General features: G+C 35.3%; 1 protein-coding gene across 2 annotated transcripts in view; it reads left to right on the top strand.

Annotated features, from left to right (window-relative positions):
* Positions 1 to 27,575, top strand: part of LOC149927025 (follistatin-related protein 5-like) — a 233,649-nt gene that overhangs the window by 142,393 nt on the left and 63,681 nt on the right. For both annotated transcript variants that reach the window (XM_090158325.1, XM_090158324.1), the window contains exon 3: positions 9,147 to 9,258. In XM_090158325.1, the coding sequence (XP_090014451.1) occupies positions 9,147 to 9,258 (112 nt within the window). The remainder of the gene's footprint in view (positions 1 to 9,146; positions 9,259 to 27,575) is intronic.

Genomic DNA, 27,575 nt, shown 5'->3' with positions numbered 1-27,575 from the left:
ATATGGAGATATGAATGCTAATAACTCTTATGTTTACGCGCAGATTCCGCCTTCGGCGTCGTTTGAAAGGATACCTTAAAGGATCTTTCCGCTTTGAAGTAGTACTGTAATTTAGTTACTTAAAGTCGCGGCATTTGAAAGCAGTTTGGAATGTTACGGACGTAAAAAAAGTAAAAACTTAATTCCCTTATGAAAATAAACTAAAGTTGTTAATTTTCCGGACAAATAAAATGCGTAAAAATATCCAGAAAATGTTTCGGAATATTTTCCGCAAATCTGAAAAATTTTAAATTTAAACATAAATTACTTTTTAAGGGTTTTTATTTTTTTTTTACTTTTTATCGATATAAAATGTCTAATAACAGTAAACATACTACAAAACATTAATAGTGTTACATTGTTAATCAGTTTAAAGCTAGTCTAGAGTTTTACTTTTAGATTCGAAAAAATGGGGTGAAAATGCCGCTTTATTTAAATTTGCAAACAATATTAGACTAATCATGGAATTAAAACCTTTTTTTAATTTTTTCGGGAAAATACGGAACATTTTCCGACTTACAACACTAAAATAAACGCTTTCAGCATCAGTCTTTCAATCACCTTGACATCTCGTTCCAGTTGTAGGTAGCGAAATAAACCTGTTGACATTTCCCGGGCCGAGGCTCGGAGAAATTAATTAAATAGGAAGACAGCCACTAGATGGCTCTCGTCACGCTTTTTATTATTGTTTCCTCGGTCGCCAAGTGGCGGAGCTGGTGAAGTGACGCGGTGTAGGCTCAACCCCGCCACTATAGCAATTAGAAAAGAGGCTTTGCCATATCTTCATTCTATCGAAGGGAAGATGTCCCAAGGCAAACAAATATCCTATTTCTTTTTATATACGACACGCGCGCGAGCTCGATATTGGGTGAGAGCGGTTCTCAAGCCTAACGCTTTATCGATTGCGAATAAGTTCGACTACTGTTTAAAATAAAACCTCGGGCCAAGTAATCCTTCCGTCAACTTGGCAAACACTACAAAATACGTCGCATCGATCCGTTGATTCGTTGGACGGTGGAAGTTTAGCCGGGGGACTTGTACGTGAAACGCCTACTGGTATGAGACTTTATTTCCAAACCTAATTTATTATTGCGCGTACTTCTGTTCATCCATACAAAATAGGTCCACGTTTATATCAGCTAAAACTGAATTTTGTTCAACAAACACTTTCTCAATTTACATACTGTTCGCGCAATCTCGCGATATTATATTTACATATTAAGTTATATAGAAAAAGAAATCGTTTTCGGTTAAACGTGAGAGTCGTTGTTGCTTAGATTAGTTGAATCAGGAAACTATGGAGGTATACACTACACTTGGAATGTCTAAGGTTCCATTGGGACGGTGATACGAAAGCGCGTCGAGAAAAAGGTGGGGCTTAACTACGTCAAATGTAGGACGTAACACGACATTTCTAATTCATTGGATAGAAGTTTGACGCGAAAAGAATGCGTCGCCATGGTAACAAATAGGCGATCTTCCCGCGCAAAAAAGGCTTATAAAACAATGGATTTAAAAACCTCAATTTGTTATCGTACTTAATATTTTGAAGTAATTATAATGTTCTTCGTGAAAGAAGTGTAGTGATACCTAATTTCAGATATTTGTATGGTTATAAAAGAGATAATCAGGTAAGCTAATTGCCCGATTTCAAAATTACGTTTTTGCGCGTGACAGTACCTTTACATTGTGAGGTATATCAGGCTTATTTACCGGCTTTTATACTCTAACATGGCAGTGTATTTTCACGTGCAAAATGAATTTTAAGATCCACCAATAATATAATAACCTTGACTAGGCTTAATGACGAGTTTTCGTCGAATTAGGGTAGCGAGGCGCGAGAGATTTTCTCGTGAGTTTTCCCGCGAGATTTAAGACGCGCCCTTTTCTACGAGCTTCATCACGGCCGTAAAAATCTTCCTTAAGACATTCCAAGTGATAACCTATATAGTTTCCTGGTTGAATATATTATACAACGACTAAGTCGAAAGACTATGTAACTTAAATAGCGATCTAATTTTAATTGTGGATAAGCTCATTATTACATTTTCAAAAATATTATCAAGAATGTAATTATTAGAATAATGATGCTGAGACCATGGTCTATTCACTGACACGTCAGTGTTGGGGAACCAATCAGATGCCGGGATGATTCGCCACGAAATACGTAGAAGTTCAGTTCAGTTTATGCCTAAAAACCGGGTGCCTCGTGGAATTTACTCTTATGTCCACGGAATTTTGTTGTAAAATGTCATTGATACGTCACCCGTGTCGCAGCAGCAACATCAAAACTATAAATCCAATGTTACTTTATAGAAAGGCCTATTTAGGAAAGTACACTAAAAACAATGGAGTCAAGAATTAGTACATCAAGAGACATCTTTCTAAAAATGAAATCTTTTTGGAGAAATGTACTTTAGCTATCGCTCCTAGACAACAGACACAAACAGACCTAAAATATTTAGATTCTACTAGTAGTGGATTTGGAATGAATATCGAAAATATGTAACATACAACTGAAACGAATTTTGAATAAAAAACCAGCATAGGAAACAGTTCGATATAGAATTGTAAGTCGAAATTTCCGTGGAAAATTACCGAGGCCTTTTTTTCCGTAATTTAAATTTCGCGCCATTTTCCCCTCATTCTGTCGAATCCAAAAGTAAAACTAAACCTTAAGACTAGTCTAGAATGAAAACCTTTAAAAGGTAATTTATGTTTCAACTTTTTATTTTTCCGATTTGCGGAAAAATTTCCCTATTTAATTTTTCCCGAAAATTAATAACTCTAGATCGATATAAAATGTAACATGTTATATGTTAAATATTGTGTTCTTGGATGCTTGTGACATCAAATAACTAGGACACTTGGAGCTAATATAAACTTAGTCTGTAGAAATATATCCAATAGAAAAATTACATAAATTTCTGTAAGAATTTGAGTATTTTCAATAAGAAATAAAATAACCTAGATAAATATATTCATAGAGTACTATAGGATATAAAACTTCAGACTTCCTATTCATATGCAATATATATATATATATATATATATATATATATATATATATATATATATATATAACATTGTAGAACGTATATAGAAAACATTTTCAATAGAGCCAACTTTGTAAGTAAATAATTTCACGTACTCTTATTCTTAAACAAGAATATTTACATATACAAAGTTTCTTTGTGAAATATTACTAACAGCTATCGGATTTATTTAGAATGAATAGTTCTCAAAAGCTTTTATCTTGGTACTATAAATTCTAAAAAAGTTCTTGGAAGAACCATTAGATTGAATGGTTCGTAAGATTAGAATTCCTAAGAAGTAATATTATAAAATTCAATTCAAAAGGTAAATAAAATAAACTCTGCTATGTTGAAATCTAAAGGCGTTTTCATCAAAGATATTCCGTACTTGTACGCTGCAAAATGTGGCCTTTATTTGAGAAAATAAGAATTGGGCGTGGCTCGTTGAAAAGTAATATAAGAGTGTGGATAAATAAACACTTACATTCACATACACGAATTTGCCAAAGGTATAGAAAGTACTTTATGAAAAATCAATGAATCGGAAAACTGTCATAAACAAATATTTGGAAGGCAATTGGAATTCGTAAGCATACGACCCGACTCGTATACAGGTGCGGGGCCTAAAGGTGCGGGACCTAAAGGTGCGGGACCTATTTATGGTAGATGTATTCTATAGAATATTTATCAGATCCGAATTTTTCTGGTAGATTTATTGCTTAAAATTCCCAGCGGCCGATCAAATATAGTGGATCTTCAATAAGGCTCTTCGATGCTCTGAAAAATAACTAAGAACAGATATAAATTCGCCTTTGTTCATGGTTATATTATAATGTTACATGCATTATTAAAATATACATCACATTTTATTATATATATTATTATATTATAAATTATAAATTATTTTATTATATATATTATTATATTATAAATTATAATTTTTTATATATTATAATATTATAAATTATAAATTATTTTATTATAAATTATAATTTTTTATTATTTATATTATTATATTAAGAATTATACATTATAAATTATTTTACTATACATTATAAATTATTTTATTAGACATTATGAATTATTTTATTATACTTGATGAATTATTTTACTATACATAATAAATTATTTTATTATACTTTATGAATTATTTTATTATACTTTATAAATTATTTTATTATACTTCATAAATTATTTTATTATACTTTGTACTTTATTATATTGTAATAGCTATATTTCGAAAGTAATGACGTATTACCTTTGTTGTAAAATAATTCAATTAAATCCGGACCGCAAATCACGCTGCTCTAGGCTAATTTTATTCATTTCAGAAAAATTACTAATTAGAATATTTACTATCGCAAAATTTCATAATTTTCAAAGTTATATTTAACCAAATTTCAATTTGCTTACTTCCATTTTAATTAAATATACTAATAATATTTTAAGATAAATTAATTTATAATTTACTAATGATTTTGTAGTTATTGATTAATAATTTTGCGGTTACGGATTAAACATTTTGTAGCTACTGAATAATAATTTGGTAGTTAGTAATTATTAATTTATGAAATTATAAATATTCTAATGAGTGATAATTAAAATCTTACATTATTAAGTTTTAAATTAGTAAATTCCATTAGTAATAATTAATTATTTAAATTAGTATATTCCAATTAGGTAAAAATATTTATTTAAATTAGTAATTTCCAATTAGTAATAATTCATTACTTAAACTACTTATTTTCTTATTAGTAAATTAATAATGGAAATGTTTAACGCAGAGTTACTATGTTTTTAACCTCAGTTAACGATTTTAATTTACTTTTCGTCAAAAATATAATTTCACCCGATAACTTTACAGGCTCAATCTATCTTTGGAACGCAATGCACTCTCACGTTGTAAATACACTTAGACGCCTAAGTCCTCTACCTTCATCAAATAATATACTGTTTTTTATTTTTGGCCTATTTACGCCTGTAGAAATGTTCATGTAGCAATACGTCGGTGTTCAGGGAGAGGCCAATTTATGAGCCGAATAGGGGCACTCATTCGGAAGCTTTATATTTAAGGGACTTCTGGCATGTTTCGCCAAAGATAAGAAAGTTTTTTTCGGAGAAAGGATTAGGCCTGTAGAAACGAGTTTTACGCCAGGGTAACCTCTTGCCTAAGTTACTCGCCGCGTCGGTTCTACAACGAAATATTATCAATCTTTGGTTTTTCTCTGATAAAAAGCTGAAGGCGTCGTTTTGATTGAAACCAGATTTACGCGTTTCTTTGTACTTCCAAACAAACTTTGCATCCATTTTATAAAAGCAAAAACTTATTTTGTTTCTGAGCACGTTTGAGTCTATCTTTCAAGCGTTATCTACGACCTAAATTATAAAATATGGTTCTAAGAATCATGATTAGTAGCGGAAAAATCTAGTAAATTCCTAATTTAGTTCATCTAAGTTTAGTTAAAAAATTATTTAACGAGTTAATTAATTTAAAAGACTCCCAATTATTGAGTTAATAAATAATATTTTAAAATACGTATCCGAGAGATGGCGTTACTGTTTCAAATTGAATTGTGAATTTCTGTCTCGTTTATGACGTTCTTCTATTGCTTCTGTAAACGGGCGACTCAAAGTTTGCTAGATAACGTACGTGACTTGTTCATTAACGATTATTAATTGAAGAAGAAGCATTATTGATTTGCTAATCCTTATTCATTATATATCGTCAGTAATAATAATAAGTAGTATTTCAAATAAGTATATAGTGTTGTAAGTTGGAAAATTTTCCGGAAAATGGCCGGGGCCTTTTTTACGGAACTTTTTCCGTATTTTTCCGAAAAAAATAAAAAAAGTTTTCATTCCATGATTACTCTAATATTGTTTGCAAATTTAAAGGAAAAGTCCAGGTTGGGTAAAACTTGGGTCTATTTGAAAGATCATGTTTAAATATACTCAAAAATATCAGTCGTAAAATTGTATCTTTTTTTAATAACGATAAATTAATTTTTAAACGAGCGAAATTTACCGCCAAGGGAGCTGCCATTTTCTTTCGCCTTCCCTCCGCAGACCGCACGCGGAGCAAGCGCGCGCGGGGAACAGAGCGCCGTTAAAGCCTGTTATAGCGCGAACAGCGCGTGATTAAAGTCCTAAAACGTCACCCCGGTAAATTTGGCTCGTTTAAAAATTAATTTCTCGTCATTAAAAAAAGATACAATTTTACGACTGATATTTTTGAGTTTATTTAAACATGATCTTTCAAATAGACCCAAGTTTTACCCAACCTGGACTTTTCCTTTAAATAAAGTGCCAATTTCGCCTCATTTTTTCGAAACTAAAAGTAAAACTAAACCTCTAGACTAGCTTTAAACGAATTAAAAATGTAACACTATTAATGTTTTGAAGTATGTTTACTGTTATTAGACATTTTATATCGATAAAAAGTAAAAAAAAAAATTAAAAACTATTAAAAAGAAATTTATGTTTAATTTTTTTATTTTTCCGCAATTAGGAAAATTTTCTGGAATTTTTTCCGCATTTTATTTTCTCGGAAAATTAATAACACTACAAGTACATAATATATTTCTTAAGAGATAAGTTTCAATTCAGTTCTATCTTTATATGATGTCCGCTTAGGCTCGTGTGAATGTCTTGAAAATTAGCAGTAGATGAATATTTCCCCAGTTTCATATATATTAAATACTTTTAGTAATATCACGAAACTCTGTGGGAAAATCTGCAGCCGATATAATTATTTATTGATGAGAAGATTCCTTATCACTGACTCAAATAGAATTTTGAACGTAACTAGATCAATCGAGTAACTGTGTGCTACTGGGGTTAAAATTTTAAATTTCCGTCTGTGTTCTGAGATATTCGATGTTAAATAAATATATAATATGCAAATTTAAATGAACGACCACACGAAAAAAATTAAATTAATTACCTCAATCAACTTGGAATCATTTGATGTATATATTTTTCACTGGAACTTAAGTTACTGATGTATTTAAATTTTAATAAGTCAGTTTAATCACGTGAAATATTGATTTCTTAAATAATGTGACCAGAAGTTCGTAATATTACTCTCACCAAAAAAGTAACGATAACCTTCTCAAGCTAGCAAATTTTCTTAGCCAAGTAGTACGGGTAAAAGAGGGTAGCTCACCGGCAAAATTCTTCCCAACTTGCAATGTGGCCTAAAAATTATATTTTGATGTCTACTTTAAGGATCCGATGAGTCCGCAGCGATGCGGGGTGGACAACACAGTTTTTGGGGAGGCAAGGGGGGCAGGAGGGGGCAGTTGCCCCCTAAATTTGCTTTCACCGTGTTTGGTATTGTTCCCGATGGTACATTTCACTCTGAGTCGAATGCGACCAACCACATGCCCGTAAGATGAACCGTTTCCGAGTTATGGCTGAATTTGTACTGAATCGCGTGGTTTTTTCTCTAATATGAAAAAAAATCCCCAAATGTTAAATTTAGCAATCCGGTCAAGTTGGGTATCGTTTCTGTAGTATGTTTTAACGTTGAGTCGAATGAGACACGCCGCGTATCGCTAGGACTAATAGTTTCGGAGGTATGACCAAAAGTACACTAAACAAAGGTTTTTTTTTCGGAATTTCACTAAATGTTGAAAAGGTATATCAACCATTTGGCCAGGACCAACCATACTTTCGGATCGTACGTATTATTTTGTGCCGAATCGAATGAGACCAACCACAATTCCGTAGAATAAATAGTTTCCGAGCTATAACAAAATATGTTCGAACCATAAATGGTGTTTTTTTTTTCAAAAAGTTCGAAAATATTCATTTAAACCACCACCCGTGTCTACAAATTTCTCCCCGGACGACCACAATGTATTCATCTTACATACCACTAAGTGCTGAATCGAATGAGACCAACCGCAGCGCCGTGGATTGAATAGATAACGAGTGATGACGGAATTTACATTAGATAATTGACATTTAATCCTCAAAGAGGTTCTGAAAATGTGTTTTTTCATTTTTTTACCAAACACGGCTCAATTCGGTGAAAGCAAATTTAGGGGGCAACTGCCCCCTACTGCCCCCTTGCCTCCCCAAAAACTGTGTTGTCCACCCCGCATCGCTGCGGACTCATCGGATCCTTAAAGTAGACATCAAAATATAATTGTTAGGCCACATTGCAAGTTGGGACGAATTTTGCCGCTGGAGAGCTCTTTTTGGGCCTCTTTTACCCGTACTAAAGACTAATATTAAAATAAAATTACGCTGCATAGGAATATGAACTAATTAATAACTCATTTTCCGTCTGTAATGGTTTTAGATATTCTCTATATGTTGAATTTTGCCCCAAACTATTTTTCCTTCCAAAATTAAATTTTGAAAAGCCATCGGGATTAGCACTATATTGGTAGATACGGTTACTTGTCTCGTAAGATATATTTTATACGCTTCTGATATGACTGATATACGCCGGGTCATTAGAATCTAGGAGCAACATACACAAGGAGAACGCAGCTAGCCTTTAAACACGCTAAGGCAGTGTTGTGTACAAATTTCATTGGACGACCCTTTATGCTGAATATTTTACGGAAAGGGGGAAGACAATTTCCGAATTTTCCCCTTCCGACGGCAGCAGGCGCTAAAGCGTCTAACCAATGAAAACTGTACGCGAGAAAATGCACGACTTTTGACGGGTTGCGTTCTCCTTGTGTGGGGTGCTCTGTTTGTTGCTCCTAGGTGTACGAGAGTTTCAATGCCTCAAACGTTTTTAAAATCTGAGACTAATTTCAAGAATTTGAAAAGCACATTTAAGATATTAAATACAATTTCCATAGTGATATTTATCATCTCTTTGTGTGGGGTGCTCTGTTTGTCGCTTCTAGCTATAATCAACCTAGAAATAACAGAACTTTTAGAGTAAATCCATTTAAAAAAAGTGTGAAAGATAATCCGGTTGGAAGTCACTTCTAATTTCGACTTTTTCAATGTTTAATAGACTTCTTTTAAATATAATCGTGCTTTTCATCCATCTTGGAGGATTATAAGTAGAGTTAATGCATTCTCCTTTTATCTGTATTCCCGCAGTCTCGTCACACGGCCTACTTGGAGGACGACGAGGACCATTTCCTGGGCTTGGACTCAGTGGCCCACGACGAAGACGATTACACGCCGCCCAAAGCTCTCCCGCTCGAAAGTGGTAAGTACTCTCCGACACTACCACCTTTTTGCCACTTCTTGGCGCGTGGCAGCGCTAGCACGTACTCTCCTCGAGTTTCCTAAATGGTGAGGGAGTCTTAACACCCCCGGGCTTAATCCTACCACGCTCCCAACCCTCCCGTTGATTAGTCATCGTCGCCTGTTTCTATGGCGTATACGAGTTTTAATTCGCAACCTTATAACGTCGTACAGGTTACTACCGTGTCACGACGCGCTAAGTGCGAACGAAGTCTCCGGGGTAATTTATCTCTCGTGGAAAGGGGGCGCTGTCACGAGGAGGAAAGTGGTACGCGCGATTTCATTATTCACGGAACTATGATAGAGAAGTGTTTGCGGATCGCTTGTTACTACGATACAGCGCTTTGCCGTTTGACTCGTGGCATACAAATAGCCGTGTTTCCTCATCGCGCGCTAATCTTGTACTTGCCAGCGTTGCATTATCAGCCAATTAAAATAATACGCTTTTCCATTCTCGTAATTATCCGTAGAAGCTTAGTTTCCTCCCCGTTTCCTACTTCCCTCTTGTATCAAAAGTAAACAGATGGCGAAGCCTTTCTCTTCAATGCCCTATTCCTATTTACAGGATTTTAATAAAACTTGTACTCCGCCACCCTAAAAATGGGGTAGGTACATTTGTTCGAATTTCAACAAATGTTTCAATTGTTCGAATTGGACAACTTGTTTGTTTCATTCGTCCGAATTGGTAGCATCACTTGTCCGAATTCTGTCGCTAAATTAGTATTCCTTATTGCTGTTTTTTTTTGTCCGGATTTTTTATTAGTGCAAGAATTAAAAATAAAAAACTACATTGTAAATATCGTTGTTTGTTCAAATTGTTTTTTCTTAATTGCTGCTATATCTATATATTGTATATTTTACTTCATATTCGTATTAATATCGATCAATGTTGTGGATATTTTAGGTTAGGTTAGGTTAGGTTCGATTAGGTTCGATTAGGTTCACGTTAATGTTACTATTTTCTTATACTAACAATATTTAAAAAAAAACAATTCCTAATGTTCTAAAAAACGGACAAACGATTATTCGAACAAATGAAATTCGCCAGTAAAGTTAACATAAATTGAACGACTAAATCACCAACAAAAGTTGTGATAAATTTTTCGGGCAAATGAAATACGTTTTCGGACATACGATCCTGTTTTCCGGAATTCGGACAAATGATCATTCGGACATTTGTACCACCGTTCGGACGAATGAAATTCGAACAAATGTACCCAAATCCTAAAAATAGTGCTTTATTAAAGCAAGTGGCAGCTCCAAAGAAAACCCCTGGGATGGTTCTGCGTAGTACACCAAAAAGAACCCGTAAAGTAACGCCCTCTATGGTAGCCACAGTGCGAAATATTTTAATCTTATCACTCAACGAAAAGCACCTGCAATTTTTTAAGTAACTCTTTAAAAATTACTTAATCTACATAATGTACTTGCGTGTCTTTTAATATTTCACGTATTTTTGTTCATTTAAAAAGATGTTTATTATAATTAACGATCAAAATTGGAAGCTAAGCCTCGGTCATAAGACGTAGAACGTTTTAAATTCGAGAGACTAGTACTTTGAAGCGACGATGTAAATATACGGCAATTATTTAGTCCTTGTAGTACGTTTTGGAAATCTAGAGCCACCACTTGCTTTAAGGCAAAACTAAACTTGTTACTGTTTAGAAAATTAAATTTTTTTCGCAGTTATTTCATTCTATCGCTTAAATATATCAGATTATAATTAATAAAAAAAAAGGTACCAACACTCCTTATTTGGTATTATCATATACTCAAAGGTTTTAAACTCACAATTTTTCAAACATATAATAGTAAAAACCCATAATTTACTTACTTCTAAGCTTACGTCAAGATTTCGATCCTGGTTTTGACCAAAGGGTAAATTTTTATACTCTAATGGTAACAAAACAGCCATATGTTTCTATAATTATGTATTAAAATGGGGCTGTTCATAACAGTTTAATTGGTATTTGGTAAACTTTCAACGACTGAGAGTAAGCCTTGAAAACAGCGGAAGAGTCCGAATTGGCAGTAACTAGACGCCTGGCTAGACGTCGCTGCAAAGGTAAGAACTAGAGCTTAACACACAGCGCCTGCGGTGGTTTTCCGCGAAACAGAACTGGCTCCCTATTCTCCATGATAGGGACCCCGACTTTTCGCCAACTAGAATCGAAATATTTAAGCCCAAGGGGGAAGGGTGCTGGTAGAACGCTACCTAACCCCCAAAAATGCGTTCAATTTTCGACTGGTCCAACTCAACCCCTACCGTCCCAATGGATTCGCCCTTGGGTTCGAAACCAACGACGCCCAAGTGGGATTTTGCCCACGTGATCACTCCGCCTATTTGCTAAACTATTATTTTATATATTACCATAAATAATGTAATAAACATAAGTATGACACTTCCTATTCACCCAATGCAAATTGTTTAATGATAGTCTGTTTCGCCAATACTATTACCAGAAGCGACATAAGACCCAAAAGTGTGTCAGTACGGTATAATGTTTAATGGGAGCTTGTCGCGAAGTAAAAAGAGGGAGTGGAAGAGGGGGTTGAACATACGTCATCAAAATTTGAAATTTCCTCCACTTCAGCGCCGCCGAGTGAGGCGTTTTAGAACGTATGTCTACGGGAGAATAAATCGAAGAGATGAAATCGCGCCAGACCATAGACTAAATATACCGTTGCTAGTACTATTCCATCTAGTAGGTTATGTAGTCGGACCAGCAAAGGCTTATTGAAAATTAAAATGCTTTCAAAAGTGTAAATAACGCTTACTTTTGGAAAATAATGATGAATAGAGCGTTCTATAAAATCGGTGTGGTGTGCTTTCCCCTTTTGAGTTCGGAGGAGGTGAAGGTTTGGCCGTTTTTCGTGCGACAGAAAAATATTTATCAGGCAAACCCGTAAGAAATTGAGAGCAGTCGATTTTTAGGAGTAGTGTAGTTGCTAGCCTAGGCTTCACTAATTTCCGGCTTTCCGCGCCGTTTTTCTTATTTTAAATGATTTTTGTAATAAATGTATGATGGCATATAAGCAAAATAGTAGTCCCAAATCCACGGGTTTAAAAAGAAACTTAGATCATGAAAATATTCTTAACCCCAAACATACTTCAACAACTAGGGTCCCTACTACCACTCCTAAAAGGTACGTCTCTAAAATATTCTAATAAAGACAGGACATAAGGCGAATTCTCTTAAACCAAAGAATAGCAAATGTTGTTAGTCCTGCTGAACTAGCTCTATAGTCTGTATGAAAAGTTTGGCCGGTTTTGGGCTGATTTAATAGAACGCTCTATTGTTGAATCGGAAGATAAAAATTATCATTAAAAATACTGGCTCCATTTCAGAAGTTAGTGTTTTTCGAATTTCAAACCTAAACGCGTGTACGCTCGTATTTCTCGCCATCAAACTAACCAACTATTTTGCCAACGGAAAGAGTAGGAAGTGACGAGTTTCCTGTTCGGAAACTTCCTATTTCGCAATCACTCCACGACAGACTATCATTAAGCGAATTCGTTCTGCGCCGTACTTATGTTTATTATGTTACTTATGATATTACGCATTTTTTAAACTGATTACAGTAAACGGAAACATCAGTCTTGGAATAAATCAAGTGAGGGTTTCAACTCATTTCTAGATATTCATTTATTTTTAGAACCCCAACAAGTTTTTTATTATCAGAATGAAAGCAAACCGCCCGAAAATATTCTTCGCAAATTTCTAGGTCCCGCGATTAATTCGCTCCTCGTTTGTCGCAATTGCAGCGCGCATTTAGGGTCGGGCAAAGTACCATCATTCTTTAAAGTGTCACCGTCGCGTTTGGAATGGGTGGGCTATCCGGGATAACAGTGGTCCCTACCAAAAAGTCTGTGACGGATGAAAACTGCTCTCCGACAATTTTACCTCGTATTTAGGGGGACTATTTTTCCCGCGCTTAATTTTGAAAAAGAATATAAAAGCGGGGATCAGGCTTGGTCGTAGGTGGATCGTTTGGGATGCTGCGAGGGACTTCTCTCTTATCAGTCGCGAGCCACGCGCGTTGCGAAAATCGCGGGGTGAATCATCGCGTCGCCGCCGCGGTGTCCACTCGAGCGACAACCCCAAAACTGCGACATTCGCCAAAGGGGAATCTCCCTTCCAGCCGAAACGCCCGCTGTTACCCTGACGAATTTCGGGAAAGGGCGCGTGTCCCTGACCCGAGCGGGGCAGTGAGCACCTGACGAGGAGGCTGAACCGTGGAGGCGAAGTCATTTAGAAACCGCTAAATATACCATTATTTTATGCGGAATTAATTGCAAGTATAATGGGCTAGCTCCGTTACGTGACGATGGCGGCTGCTGTATTGGATTTGTGGACGCTGCTTGCTAGATTTTGAAGATTTATTCCAGAGCTTACGATGCAAATTGCTAATGCGTTGGCTTATTTAAAATTAAACATTTAAAAAGCTTCTCGGAAAAGTAAAGGCTTAAGTATTGTATCGTTCAGAGAAAAATTTATAAATTATCGATAGAAAGTCAGCTATATTTGACATGTTTGGGCTTATATTTATTTCACCTAATTCAATCTGATACAACGATAACGCCAATAGCCAAATAAGTACTATATTATTAATTAATAAATATAAATTTATAGTATTTAACTTAATAAATTTATAGTATTTAACTTAATAAATATAAATTTATAGTATTTAACTTAATAAATATAAATTTATAGTATTTAACTTAATAAATATAAATTTATAGTATTTAACTTAATAAATATAAATTTATAGTATTTAACTTAATAAATATAAATTTATAGTATTTAACTTAATAAATATAAATTTATAGTATTTAACTTAATAAATATAAATTTATAGTATTTAACTTAATAAATATAAATTTATAGTATTTAACTTAATAAATATAAATTTATAGTATTTAACTTAATAAATATAAATTTATAGTACTTAACTTAATAAATAAATAAATATAAATTTATACGCTACTAAACCTTCACAATCTTTCCCATACTGCGCGTTAAACAAATGAAAAAATAGTATTTCTAATGCTAAATGGTTTCGAAATCAAAATGTATGGTTAATAAACGACCGAATTTCTAAGATTGTGTTCGAAGTAATTGATCTTCGCAGCCTGGCCAAGCGTGGTTTCAAATTTCAACCATATTAATCAACATTTAAAAAATAATTAGTATTTACACGCTCCTAATTAATGGAAAGCTGTAATAATACAAAGTGGACGCGATTAAATTTAATTATAGTTCGCTAATACTCGCGATTCCTATAAATACCACGATTTAATGCCTCTTACGACGCGGCGCTAAATGTGGACGCGCAGTTGGTCTCTCCTTAATTGGGGCCGATCCCCTCAGCCACCAGGCGGCGATGCTGGCGCGATTCGAGGTCATTACTTTGGTCCAATGACCATCGGCGGAAGTAAGACCTGGCGATTCCTTATTGCGAGATTATTGACTGATATTACAATTAATAATATTATTAATGACAACGCTTTTCAAAGAGGCGCGCGCCGGCATCGGGAAAGGGGATTTTGAGCGTCCTTGATTAAGTTAATTTATTACGAATTTGGCACCGCGACCGACCACGACGTCGTGTTGTATTCGAGATTTTAAGTCCCGTAATCGGCTTCGTCGTTGAAATAAGGAATAATTATTCACAGGCTGTCCTCTTTGACGCCGACGTCATTACGAGAAATTTGATACGGCCTTCCAAATCGGCCTGTTACTAAAGCATTCGGTGTGGATAACGCCGAGGCTGGATGAGACGAGCTTTACACGCAATAAATTTGATAAGTTGGCAAATGAGGTTTGGTTGGCAAATAGAATTATTTGTCAAAATGAGGTGTGGTTGGCAAACAGATCTATTTGGCAAAATGAGGTGTAGTTGCCAAACAGATTTAGTTGGCAAATGAGGTTTGGTTGGCCAACAGATCTATTTTGCATAATGAGGTGTGGTTGGCAAACAGATCTAGTGGGCAAAGTGAGGTGTGGTTAGAAAACCGATCTAGTTTGCTAAGTGAGGTGTGGTTAGAAATCAGATCTAGTTTGCTAAGTGAGGTGAGATTGGCAAACAGATCTAGTTGAAAAAAGGGGGTTTGGTTGGCCAACTTATTTAGTTGGCAAAGTGAGGTGTGGTTGGCAAACAGATATAGTTTTCAAAGTGAGGTGTGGTTAGAAAACAGATCTGATGGGCAAAGTGAGGTGTGGTTAGAAAACAGATCTAGTTGAAAAAAGGGTATGGTCGGCCAACAGATTTAGTTGGCAAAGTGAGGTGGTGTTGGCCAACAGATTGAGTTTTAGGAATGAGGTACAGTTGTCAAACTGAGATCTAGTTGGCAAAATGAGTTGCAGTTCGCAAAATAAGATGAAATTGTCAAAGTGATAGGCAATTATAGCGAAATGAGGTTGAGTTAGCAAAATGTTTTGTAGTTTGCAAAATGAAATGAAATTGGCAAATGAGGGGCAATAAGATAAATGAGGTTGACGAAATGAGGTTTAATTTACAAAATGTATTCTACTTGGCGAAATAAGGTCTAGTTGACCAAATGATTTTTATTTGGCAAAATGAGGTGCAGTTTTCGAAATTTCTTTTAAAATATTAAGCCCTCTCCCATCGAATCCGAATCTGTACAGAGCCAAATGTGAGATATAACCTTAAGCAGAACAACTGTCGTTTCGTTGCAGTAAAGCATCTTCCAAAATTAAATCAATAAACACCTGGTACACATAAAATACGCGAAAAAGTAGATTAGTCCATAATTAAAAGGGATAATATATCTAAATCCTAAACAAATTTGAAGGAATTAAAAAACTTACTAATAACTCGTACCGACAGGTCTTCGAGCGAAACTCGGATCAAATAGATCTTCGAGTAATAAACTACATAAAAACTAAATAAAATAGCCAGAAATTCCAACGGTAGACCGGTTTCGTTCTATTTGGAACTCATCAGTACCGTGCGGGAAATCTGGCTGGCGACTGTTATATCGAAAAGAGAAACTAAGTCTAAACATTAAAAATTTCAAAACGCGTTGCATAGCAACGGAAAGCCGAAAAGGGGGGAGTGTGGTGGTGGAGTCCATAGGTGGTCTCTTCTAACTTAACCTGGTACACATGCAGAGGGAATTTTATGGCACAGATTTTCAGCATATATGTTTTAAAATTAATGAACAAAAAATGTTAAAATATAAAATCGAAAATTATCACGCATAATGTCGAGAGCCACGTGAATATTTTCCACGTTTTTTCACGTTAAGTTTTGGAAGAGGAATATTTTATAACTTTGAAACAAAGTCATATTTCTTTCAAGCTGATGCCAAGATTTACATAATATTTAATATTCAAAAATGTACTAAAAACGTCAAATATAAATGAACCTATTTTTTTGTTTGACTCTTCCTTGGCAATTTTTACGAGAATGATAATAAATTATCAACTTTGATTATATCTTTTTCCTATCTACTGTAACGTGGTTTTTCTACACGTGGATATACCCTGTACTTTAAATTCCTAGATTTAACAAAACGTCGGTACCCAATCAAAACATTTCCGTCGAAATCTGACATGGCCTTCCCAATAAATTCTTTACTTCTCGGAAACTTTCATCAAAAAAGAACCCAAAAATTCTCAGGAATCAATTTCCTTAAAACGAATTCGACGTCGAGAGAAAAATCGGGCGCGCTTAAACAGAAATGCTTTTCTAATATTAATCTGGAACAATACGATCTATCAAAGAAAAAACAACGCTGTCAATAGTTTGAGACATTTGTCTAAGAAAAATAGAAACTGAACAATTTCTTGAGGTTCAGGGTTTTCCCGCGCGTTTTTCGGTTTCCCATTTCCATAAAAACTTGTTGACGTAAACGGTAATAGTAAGTGAAACTGAGCTGTTGGTTCGCGTGGCATGTAGGGCTTGCCACCACCATCCTACGCAGTATAACCCGGCCACCTGAATTAGTGTCTTTAAAGTCCCTAGCTTACTTATGTCTATGCTAGTGCTACTGTCAAAAACAAGTATTTTGTAGCCATTAGATGAAATGTTGTGCTTGTCAATGGTAAATGTTTTTCATAATATTTCTTAGTAAGAAATATATCTCCATTCACAATCTGTATTAGTCAAAATATTTTGGTAGATTTATATTTCGTATCTCAATTAATCTCAACCTTATCCTCAACTGGCTTAGACTCAGAGGGCAAATTTACTAGCTTTATTCAATAATATTTACTATTATTCCTTACGGACTAAATGTACTTTTAAAAAATAAAAATGAAAAAATAAATATTTATTTTTATCGGGAATCCATACCTCTACTTGGAATGCTTATCCTGGCGTATCGCGTATGGTAAGATCACTGTGACGGCTTTGGCCCCGCCTGCGAGAGATAAAATTCCCTCTGCGAGCGCTCTCCTCTCACGTTGTTGTTTGTTAAGTTCATATAGTGACGGCCAAAAAACCGTCAGCAAAATCGAGTCGAAAATCTGCCGCTATAAGCATTCCAAGTAGAGATATGGATTCCTGTTATAATAGATAAGTTCACAAACGCCTTTAATTCAGGTGGCCGGTTATATTGCGTAGGAGGGTGGTGGCAAGCCCTTCGTGCCCCCGAACCAACAGCTCCCAACACTTACTATTACCATTAACCTCTACAAGTTCAATTTCTCAAAAGATACCAAACAGTGTGGTGATGGTTCAGACGCTTGGATTTCATTAGTTTTCTTGCAAAAGGCAATACGTAAAATGAGAAAAACGACCAAAATTCTTAAAAATTCTGTCCGCGTGAACCAGCCTTAAGGATCTATCCCTCTATAGAAAGTCAGGAAACGGTTGATCGATATGAATTCCGTCGGGATTCGAATACTCTGGTAGGTCTAGTTATAACTAAACCGGAACAAAAGCACCTTCCACACTCAATACTTTCCAAGCTCTCTATGTTTCAGAAGTTTCTTTTCCACGAATTTCCAGTCAGCCTCTTAAGGCTGGTTCACACGGGCAGTGCTTTCTTGATTTTCTCTATTTTCTCGTTTTACCACCTTTTCCCGTGGTTCTGGCGCACGGGAAAACGACTGTACACACGGAAAAAATTTGCCGGATTTTACCGCCGCCAGCGCTGCCGGTAAACGAGGAAACGGATAAAAAATGTTGAAATATCTCTACTTTTTTTTCCCAGTTTTTATAAGCACGTTGAGGTCGACCAATCAGCGAGCGTTACACTGTCACGTGATATAAGGAGCGATTTTGAAAGTCTTTAAAAGTAGGCTTACGAATTTTTGCGTCTATCACGTGACGGCATAACGCTCGCTGACGCTGACTGGTCAAGAACAACGCGCCCGAGCGAACACACCTCAAAAAAATAGGTACTCCGTTTTCTCGTTCACCGCTAGCGCTCGCGGCGGTGAAATCCGGCAAATTATGTCCGCGTGTACAGTCGTGTTCCTGCGCGCCAGAACACCGGGAAAAGGTGGTAAAACGAGAAAATAGAGAAAACCAGGAAAACACTGCCCGTGTGAACCAGCCTTTGCGTATCACTCCCTTTTGGCGTATGTCTCTAAACATTTGAACCCCTCAAAACTGGCAAGTACAGTCGAAGAAGAAATTTGAGAATGGGATTATCTCCTTCGGTGGTTTTCAAGTTGGAAGGGTGTGGGACTGGCGAGAAAAATCGCTGGGATCAAAAATTGGTCGGCTCCTCCGCGCTTGGCAACCGCCAGGGAAATTACCGAACCTTCCAGCCTCCCCGGACACCCGGTGTCTTTCCCGCAACGCCCCTGCATCTCCATCTTCAAGCGGGGCCCTTTAGCGGCCGCCTATAAACTTCAAAGGGCATTTTTCCAGGTCTTTCAATGAAACACCTATTCCTCTCGCGAGAGTTCCCGCCACCGGGTTAATGCCGGGATGTCTCTATTTTAGAGGAACGCCGCATTTTCGAGGGTTTTCGTTCCTAAGAGGTTTAGAGCGACGCTGTTGACCAAAGCTTAGCCTTCCCGTCACCCCTCGGCGACTTGGAAATTGAGCTCTGAAAGACCAATAGTGCGAATCAAGGAGCATCTATCCTTCTTTAGCGGTGCTAAATTATTTATTTTTCAAAGAAACGAGGTTATTCCGGGTTGGGTTCCTTAGACCCGTCTGCCACGCCGTGAAATTAGATCGGAAGATATATTTTTTGCTCAGTACAGAGTGCCTCACAGGTATGCTCTCATTTAACTTGGAACATCCGGAACATAATCACCGTAAATATAACACTTGTAGCTTTGACATTGCGTTTGTTTGTTTTTTAATAACAGTAGGAATTTATTGTACAGGTAATACAAAGTACATACACTTATGGAACCCTGGGTCTTACGCAACAATAAAATAAATGTATATAACTATCAATTTTGAAAGAACTACAATTTAATTTTAAAAAGAATTGTATATAACAATCAAATTTGAAAGGACTGCATTTTAATTTGAAAAATAATTGTATATAACAATCAAATTTGAAAGGACTGCATTTTAATTTTAAAAAGAATTGTATATAACAATCAAATTTGAAAGAACTACATTTTAATTTTAAAAAGAATTGTATATAAAAATCAAATTTGAAAGAACTACATTTTAATTTTAAAAATAATTGTATATAACAATCAAATTTGAAAGGACTGCATTTTAATTTTTAAAATAATTTTATATGTAATTTGAAAGAACCGCATTTTAATTTTAGAGAAACAATCCAATTTTTAAAAGAATTGTAAGGCTTACGGTGAGGTGGTTCCAAATCCAATATGCTGAATGATTATTTTATGATAGTAAAACTGCGTTAGATTTGCATATTTATTTTATTTTTAAATAATCCATCTTTTATTAAAAATAAATATGCAAATCTAACACAGTTTTATTATCATCAAATAATAAAAGAATTGTATATGTAATTTGAAAGAACTGCATTTTAATTTTAGAGAAACAACCAAATTTGAAAGAACTGCATTTTAATTTTTAGATAAACAATCTATTTGAAAGAACTGCATTTTAATTTTAGAGAAACAACCAAATTTGAAAGAACTGTATTTTAGTTTTAGATAAACAATCAAATTTGGAAGAACTGCATTTTAATTTTAGATAAACAATCAATTTGAAAGAACTGCATTTTAATTTTAGAGAAACAACCAAATTTGAAAGAACTGCATTTTAATTTTAGATAAACAATCAATTTGAAAGAACTGCATTTTAATTTTAGAGAAACAACCAAATTTGAAAGAACTGCATTTTAATTTTAGATAAACAATCAAATTTGAAAGAACTGCATTTTAATTTTAGAGAAAGCATAAAATTTGAAAGAACTGCATTTTAATTTTAGAGAAAGCATAAAATTTAAAAGAACTGCATTTTAATTTTAGAGAAAGCATAAAATTTTAAAGAACTGCATTTTAATTTTAGAGAAAGCATAAAATTTTAAAGAACTGCATTTTATTAAAGAAACAATCAATTTTGAAAGAACTGCGTTTTATTAATAAAGAAACAATCAATTTTGAAGGAACTGCATTTTAATTTTAGATAAACAATCAATTTGAAAGAACTGCATTTTAATTTTAGAGAAACAACCAAATTTGAAAGAACTGCATTTTAATTTTAGATAAACAATCAAATTTGAAAGAACTGCATTTTAATTTTAGAGAAAGCATAAAATTTGAAAGAACTGCATTTTAATTTTAGAGAAAGCATAAAATTTGAAAGAACTGCATTTTAATTTTAGAGAAAGCATAAAATTTGAAAGAACTGCATTTTAATTTTAGAGAAAGCATAAAATTTTAAAGAACTGCATTTTATTAAAGAAACAATCAATTTTGAAAGAACTGCGTTTTATTAATAAAGAAACAATCCATTTTGAAGGAACTGCATTTTAATTTTAGAGAAACAATCAAATTTTGAATGGTTAACAAGCGAGCAGAAGTCGCTTCTGGGTAACGCTATTGCGAACCCCTCCACTAAAGTGTTAATAGGATCTTTTTAGGGATATATCATAGCCTGGGCCTATCTTTGCCCGTTTTCCGTGCAGCTATAGCGTAACTCGTGGTGGGGATTATGGGAATACATACAAGAGAAAATATAACTGTTTATAGTCGCGCCACCTAACGACCGTTAGGGGAACTAATATGGATTTTAGTGTTAAGACTATAGTAAACTGAATAAACGCTATACACTACGAATAAATTTTGTCTCAAAAATATATTACAGAATATAATTGATGTTTAACTATTAAGATATAATTATAAATAAATAAGACAAAAAAATTTATTGGTATAATAAAATAATAAATTTTATATAATTTCTTGTAAATAGTTTGAGGTACCCGTATAGATGTCGCTCTGAAACTGTTGTTCCTGCCTAAATCTGACGACTTAAAAAAAACCACGAGTGCACTAACCTCTGCCCAACTTGATACTGGTGTTAGTTTAAGTTACTATGTATTTGAAAGACCGGTAGCGAGGAAAATTGGGCCCCAATGCAAGATAAGAAAATGGGCTCTTAGTTGTGACATGTCCATGTATATATATATATATATATATATATATATATATATATATATATATATATATATATATATATTTCCCTGTCTATATATATATTTCCCTGTCCATTGCTACCTTTGTATTGGGAATAATACTGCTAGAATTACAATAACGATTTTGGTTGCCATGGTTACGCCGGACCTGTTCTGATAAGAAACTACGAAATTCATCTTTATAATTGTGCGGCAGCGCCATCTATATTTTGTAAAGTTATATGGCTAAAAATAAATAATTATTAGCTAAATGACCGTAACTTGAGTTAAAAAGGATCATGTTGACAGAATAAAATTATTTTTAAACAACTTCAAAGGTTTGTTTGTTACGAGTAATCATACATTTCAATTTCGCATCAGATTCGCGAAAAAATTCAATTGCAATATAGTTGCAATCACTAGAGACAGATGCCGCCACGGTAGAACGATAAAGTTGATAAGGCTCCTTATTGAACGAAAGTGGTCCCGCGCCAGCCAGATTTAGTTGTACCTCTATTTATTCCCAACTCAATGATTCCTACGCACGGCAAAAATAAAGACTTTTAATGAAATAATAACGATTTTAACGACGAGCCGTCAGTCCGTCCTTTAATATTTATTTCTGCTACTCATGCAATGAAATATAAATAAAAATGCAAATTTACGTATGGACGGACAATGTCGTAAATTTAGTCAGATTTTGAAAAGATGCATAACTTTATATTTCAGTCAACTTGGAGTAAAGTCGGACACGAAATATATGAGTGATTGAAAGTGCAAACTATAATAATTGTTATAGTTCTTCGTCAGTTCGTATGGACTTTCTGTATATATACGGCGTTCTTTCATGTGACAGGCGATCGGACAGTCGACTTAGTAAAGGTTTATTACTGGGGGGGGGGGGGCAATGCCCCGCGTTGGCTGCATTGGCGTATTTACGCCACTGGGTTTACCATGGGAAACTATTTCTCGTAATTGTGAAAACCATTTTAACCTGGCAATGTCGAGGCAATATGAACAACGCGCTATTAAAAATCGGTCATTTTCAGCGAGTAATTTGTACGTCGCATCCCATTCCAATTAACTAATTCGCAAACGAAGGTAATTAACCAAAAAATTGCTTTCGTAATTGAATCAAGGCAAGTGGGGCAAATGTAAACAGGGAAACTGGCCTCGAGACAAAAGACAAGCGGCCCAAGATTATCCCAGCATCGTAATAACTCAATTACGCGCGCGTGCGGGGTTTGCAGTTTTACCCTCGGAGCGGACATGGAGGCCACAAAACTTTATTAAAAATAATTATGTGGCTCGGTTAGACGAACAAGATGAAGGTGGTTCGCTGGTGGTATGGGTAGTTCTTGGGAATGAAGAAAAAAAAACCGTTATATCTAGCAAATTAGGAAATTCTTTGTTGGTAACAAAGAGACCGGTGGTAGAGAGGAATCTAAGATTGTTATAGAGAAACCAAACTCTTCGGAGAAAAGACGAAGGGATACTGATGGCGCTGAAAATAGGCAGAGAGATACTCTTCTCTGGAGGCCGCCGGATAACGAAGCTAATTTTCTTCCACCGTGACAAAGAGAGCGAGAATACTGTTCCCGACTCAGGGCAGACAGGGTTGCTTTTCTTCATCACGCGCTTTTGTTGAGATCCCAAATTGTTTAGATGAAACCAGTCCTAATGATGCACTCATTGTCCCGCATCGTATTCTCCGAGTTTCCGAAAGAGTAATAAAAAATGCAATTACTACGAAAAAGTGATGGTTCAAATCTGAATAAAACAATTTAATCAGTTTAGAAATAAATAAATGGTAAATCTGCTGCAGACGCGTCTCAAATCAGTTTTATTTTTAGGTTCTTTATACACGGTGCTCGTGTCAGTCTCACCATCATCTCAGGGTTCTATCTCAGCCAAAAATTTCGAAAATGTCTCACATTTTTGCGAATTTGAGGGTACGTTATTTACGACCACCTCTGGAAAAGACAAAGTGGCCGATACTGGGCATCACGGATAACTATAAAACAAAAACTCTGGGCCCCAAGAGAGCCGTTATTACTGGATATAATTTTACGCTGACTGCACGTTCGTATGGTCTTCACCTCTATCGTCTTTAATCGGAGGACACTTAGATCCTCGTTCATTACACATTCGAGGGCAAAGAACGCGCCACCGAAGTAAGGGGTTTTTGGGAGAAACTGATATTAGGACCCTATGAAACCCGCAATTAGGTATTGAGTAGCGAAACTATATACATGTAGTGGTTACGTAAACATTTTATCGCGTAATAAATGGTTTTTATTTTCGGCCAAGTGACGTAACTAAGGTTTTTAGGGCCCGCCTGCAGAGCTTATTTTATCACGGAAGGCCGTTACTTACTGTCTTTACCCTATTCGTAAGTGACGCCATAACATCGAAATACTTCTTGGATATACTCCAGGGTTGGCAAAAACCCGGCAAAAACAGGTTTTTTAAAAAACGAAAAAAATGGAAAAAACCGGAAAAAACTCTTTTCATGCTAAATTAATCATTGATATATCTATTAAGTGACTAATTTAGTCATTGCAAATAGGAGATATAAAAAAGGCAAGAAGAAGAGTGAATTGAATAGAAGAATACACTGCTTTTATTATTTATTTTTTATTGAATTTTGCCACTAGAGGTGGAAAAAACCATGGAAATACGATTTTCTACACGGTTTTTAACAGATACACAATAGGTGGAAAGAACCGTGGAAAAATCTAGTTTTTTCCACCCTTGGCAAAATTGTGCCAACCCTGGCTATACCCTAGATAGATGCTGAAAATGTTTTAAAGCTAAACAAGGATTTAGTAAGCCATTAAAACCTGGAAATCAGAATTGAGTCATTAGCCGCCATTTCATTAAAAATCGAGCCTCGTAACCCTTGAAGCGAAGTGTTGGGGAGGACATCAACGCGGCTAAGAACGAGGGAGGTGAGGAATCGGGATGGTTTCCCTGCTGCCTTTTTTTAATGGGTGAGTCACACGCGCCTCGGCTGAGGCTGGTATGGCCCGGAGGGAAAATGTAACGCGATTAATCCGCGTCGCTTAAAACCGTCTTCGTCCTGGCCAAGTTAATCTGATTAGACTCTGTCAGCTTTCAACGCACCGACCACCACTCATGTCATTTTCATTAAGAGTGTGGCCAATCGAGATGTTTACGTTTTTGCTTAATGGCTGGTTGACTCAACATTTCTCCACATAGAGACGGCAGTTTTCCGCTTGGGTTTGCTCATGAACTAATGGGTTTCGAAATGTTTGCTTTTTTTTCGTTTGGTATTTCTTATAGTTACAACGCCATCTCTCTAAATATAGCCGCATTACTAATTTTTAAACGCATCCTAAACGCTGCAACGCCATCATGCAAAATGTAGCCGAATTGTACGGTTTCTAGGAGATTTCTAATAGTCACAGCGCCATCTCTCTAAACGCAGCCAAAGGATACAATTTATTGCAGTTTCCTGACAGAATTTGTGTTATCTCGTTAAACGTAGGTGAATTATTCAACGTATTGCGACGCCACGCCATTTCTCTGAACTCAGACGAATTATACAATTTTAGAAGCATCCTATAGGTCACAGCGCCATCTCTCTAAACGCAGCCAAATTATTTTTTTTTTTCAGAAAATCTAAATTTCCAGCGCCATCTGTGTAAAAGTAGCCACTTTATACAATTTTACCAGAATCCTTATTGCCGCAGTGCCATCTATCTAAACGCAACCGAATAATACCATTTAAAGCAAAGTAGCCAAAGTCGAATTTTACTATTAAGGAGTTCTATCAGACTACATTCATTAAACGCAACCGAATAATAATATTTAGCAGAGTCCCGAGAATCGCACGGCCATCTTTCAAAACGTAACCACATCATACCATACAGCGCCATCTGTCTAAAAATACACAATGAAAAATAGCCTAATTTATATTTCCATTACTAGACCATCAAACTTAAAACAACGAAAAAACGGAATATCACTCTTTTCTCAAAACACATCGAGGCCTACGGCGATTAGTCAGAAGACGACCTACAAGACGGCGACATTTAAATGAATCGAAACGCATTAGTAAACACCCTACGCACAGCCAAAGTCTCCCTTCCTCAATGAAACAAAAGCAAAGGAAAGAGAAACTATTAAAGCTAGTCCTTACTTTTAGCATCGCTCCATCATTGAGAGAAAAAATCAAAGTTCCATGACCTTCCCCCTTTTTCTCTGAATCATCTCAAAATATCACGGCCAAGAATTCCCCCCTTTGTGTGTTCTTTCCCTCTGAATGATTTCGACCGTCCTAATGGGACCAAACAGCACCGGCTTCAAAGTAAATGGATAAAATGTAAGGCTTCGTTTTATTTTTCTTGAAAATTAATGTCTGCGGAAATCGGAATGACGTGTCTGACGATTTGTTAAAAATGGGGGATCATTGAACAAGCCTTTTTCGCGCTTTCAAAATGGAAAGGAAAAGGCATAGACCAACGTTATTTTGATAGGGTTAATGTAGTATGCCATTGTCAAACCTCAGCCGCTGCTTGAAGGAAGGACGCGGGAACGGTGAAGTCTGCTCGTCTCGTTTGGGTTTGACTAATGTCACTTTCGATCGCTTTGAAGGGTACGTTTTAGTTTCGCATTAAAACAATAGCTTGTCCATTTCGGCTGCTCGCTCTATTTGAGGATCTTTCGTTTTGATCATCGTTTGAACGAGGGGTTAGTCACTCGAGTAATTAGATGTACTTGAATACGGAAAATTACTGATTTTAAGGGTAAAATCAATATAGTAACCACTTACAATCAGTAATAATCATGTTTAATTCAATAGTAATCCAATGGTAATTAACTGTATACACTTGTTAAAATTGTGTATCAGCAGTAATCATCGCAAGGTAGATATGTAAGTAATCAGATATTCTTAGATATTTTTTTAAATTAGTAATCAGGTGTACAAAATCTCAAAATCAATTTCTAAATTCTTAAAATAGATCATTGTTTATCCCATATTTTTAGAAATGTAGAAATCTCCCCCGATTACATTTGAAATTGAGTACAGCGTTTGGTAATCTAAATTTGTAATCAGTTACGTAATCACTTTGGAACAGTCAATGTTACAGGCTTGTAAGAGTATTTAGGAGAAAGTATTTTTGTGGACTTTTTCTGTACACCGTTTACGTAACTACAGATATTACCAAATGATAATGATTACAAGAGTGAGTAAGGAGTAATTTTTGGGTGATCACTGGGTGATTAGGGAGTCATTATAGGGTGGTCACTTGGTAATTAGGGAGTATTTACAGGATGATTAGGGAGTCATTAGAGGGTGATTACTTGGTAATTAGGGAGTAATTACAGGGTTATTATGGATTATTGCTAGGTGATTAAAGAGTAATTATAGAGTGAGTAATTATTGGGTAATTATTAGGTGATCACTGGCTGATTATGGAATAATTAGAGAGTGATCATTAATATTAATATAGGGAATCGAAAATCACAACATTAATATTAATATAGGGAATCGAAAATCACAACATTAATATTAATATAGGGAATTGGATATCACAACATTAATATTAATACAGGGAATTGGATATCACAACATTAATATTAATACAGATAATTGGATATCACAACATTAATATTAATACAGGAAATTGGATATCACAACATTAATATTAATACAGGGAATTGGATATCACAACATTAATATTAATACAGGGAATTGGATATCACAACATTAATAT

The sequence above is a fragment of the Leiobunum rupestre genome, chromosome 9, assembly GCF_980474605.1.
Source record: "Leiobunum rupestre chromosome 9, qqLeiRupe1.1.hap1, whole genome shotgun sequence".
Taxonomy (NCBI): domain Eukaryota; kingdom Metazoa; phylum Arthropoda; class Arachnida; order Opiliones; family Sclerosomatidae; genus Leiobunum; species Leiobunum rupestre.
Note: the sequence above shows the minus strand (reverse complement) of the source record. Positions and strands in the feature narration are given on the sequence as shown.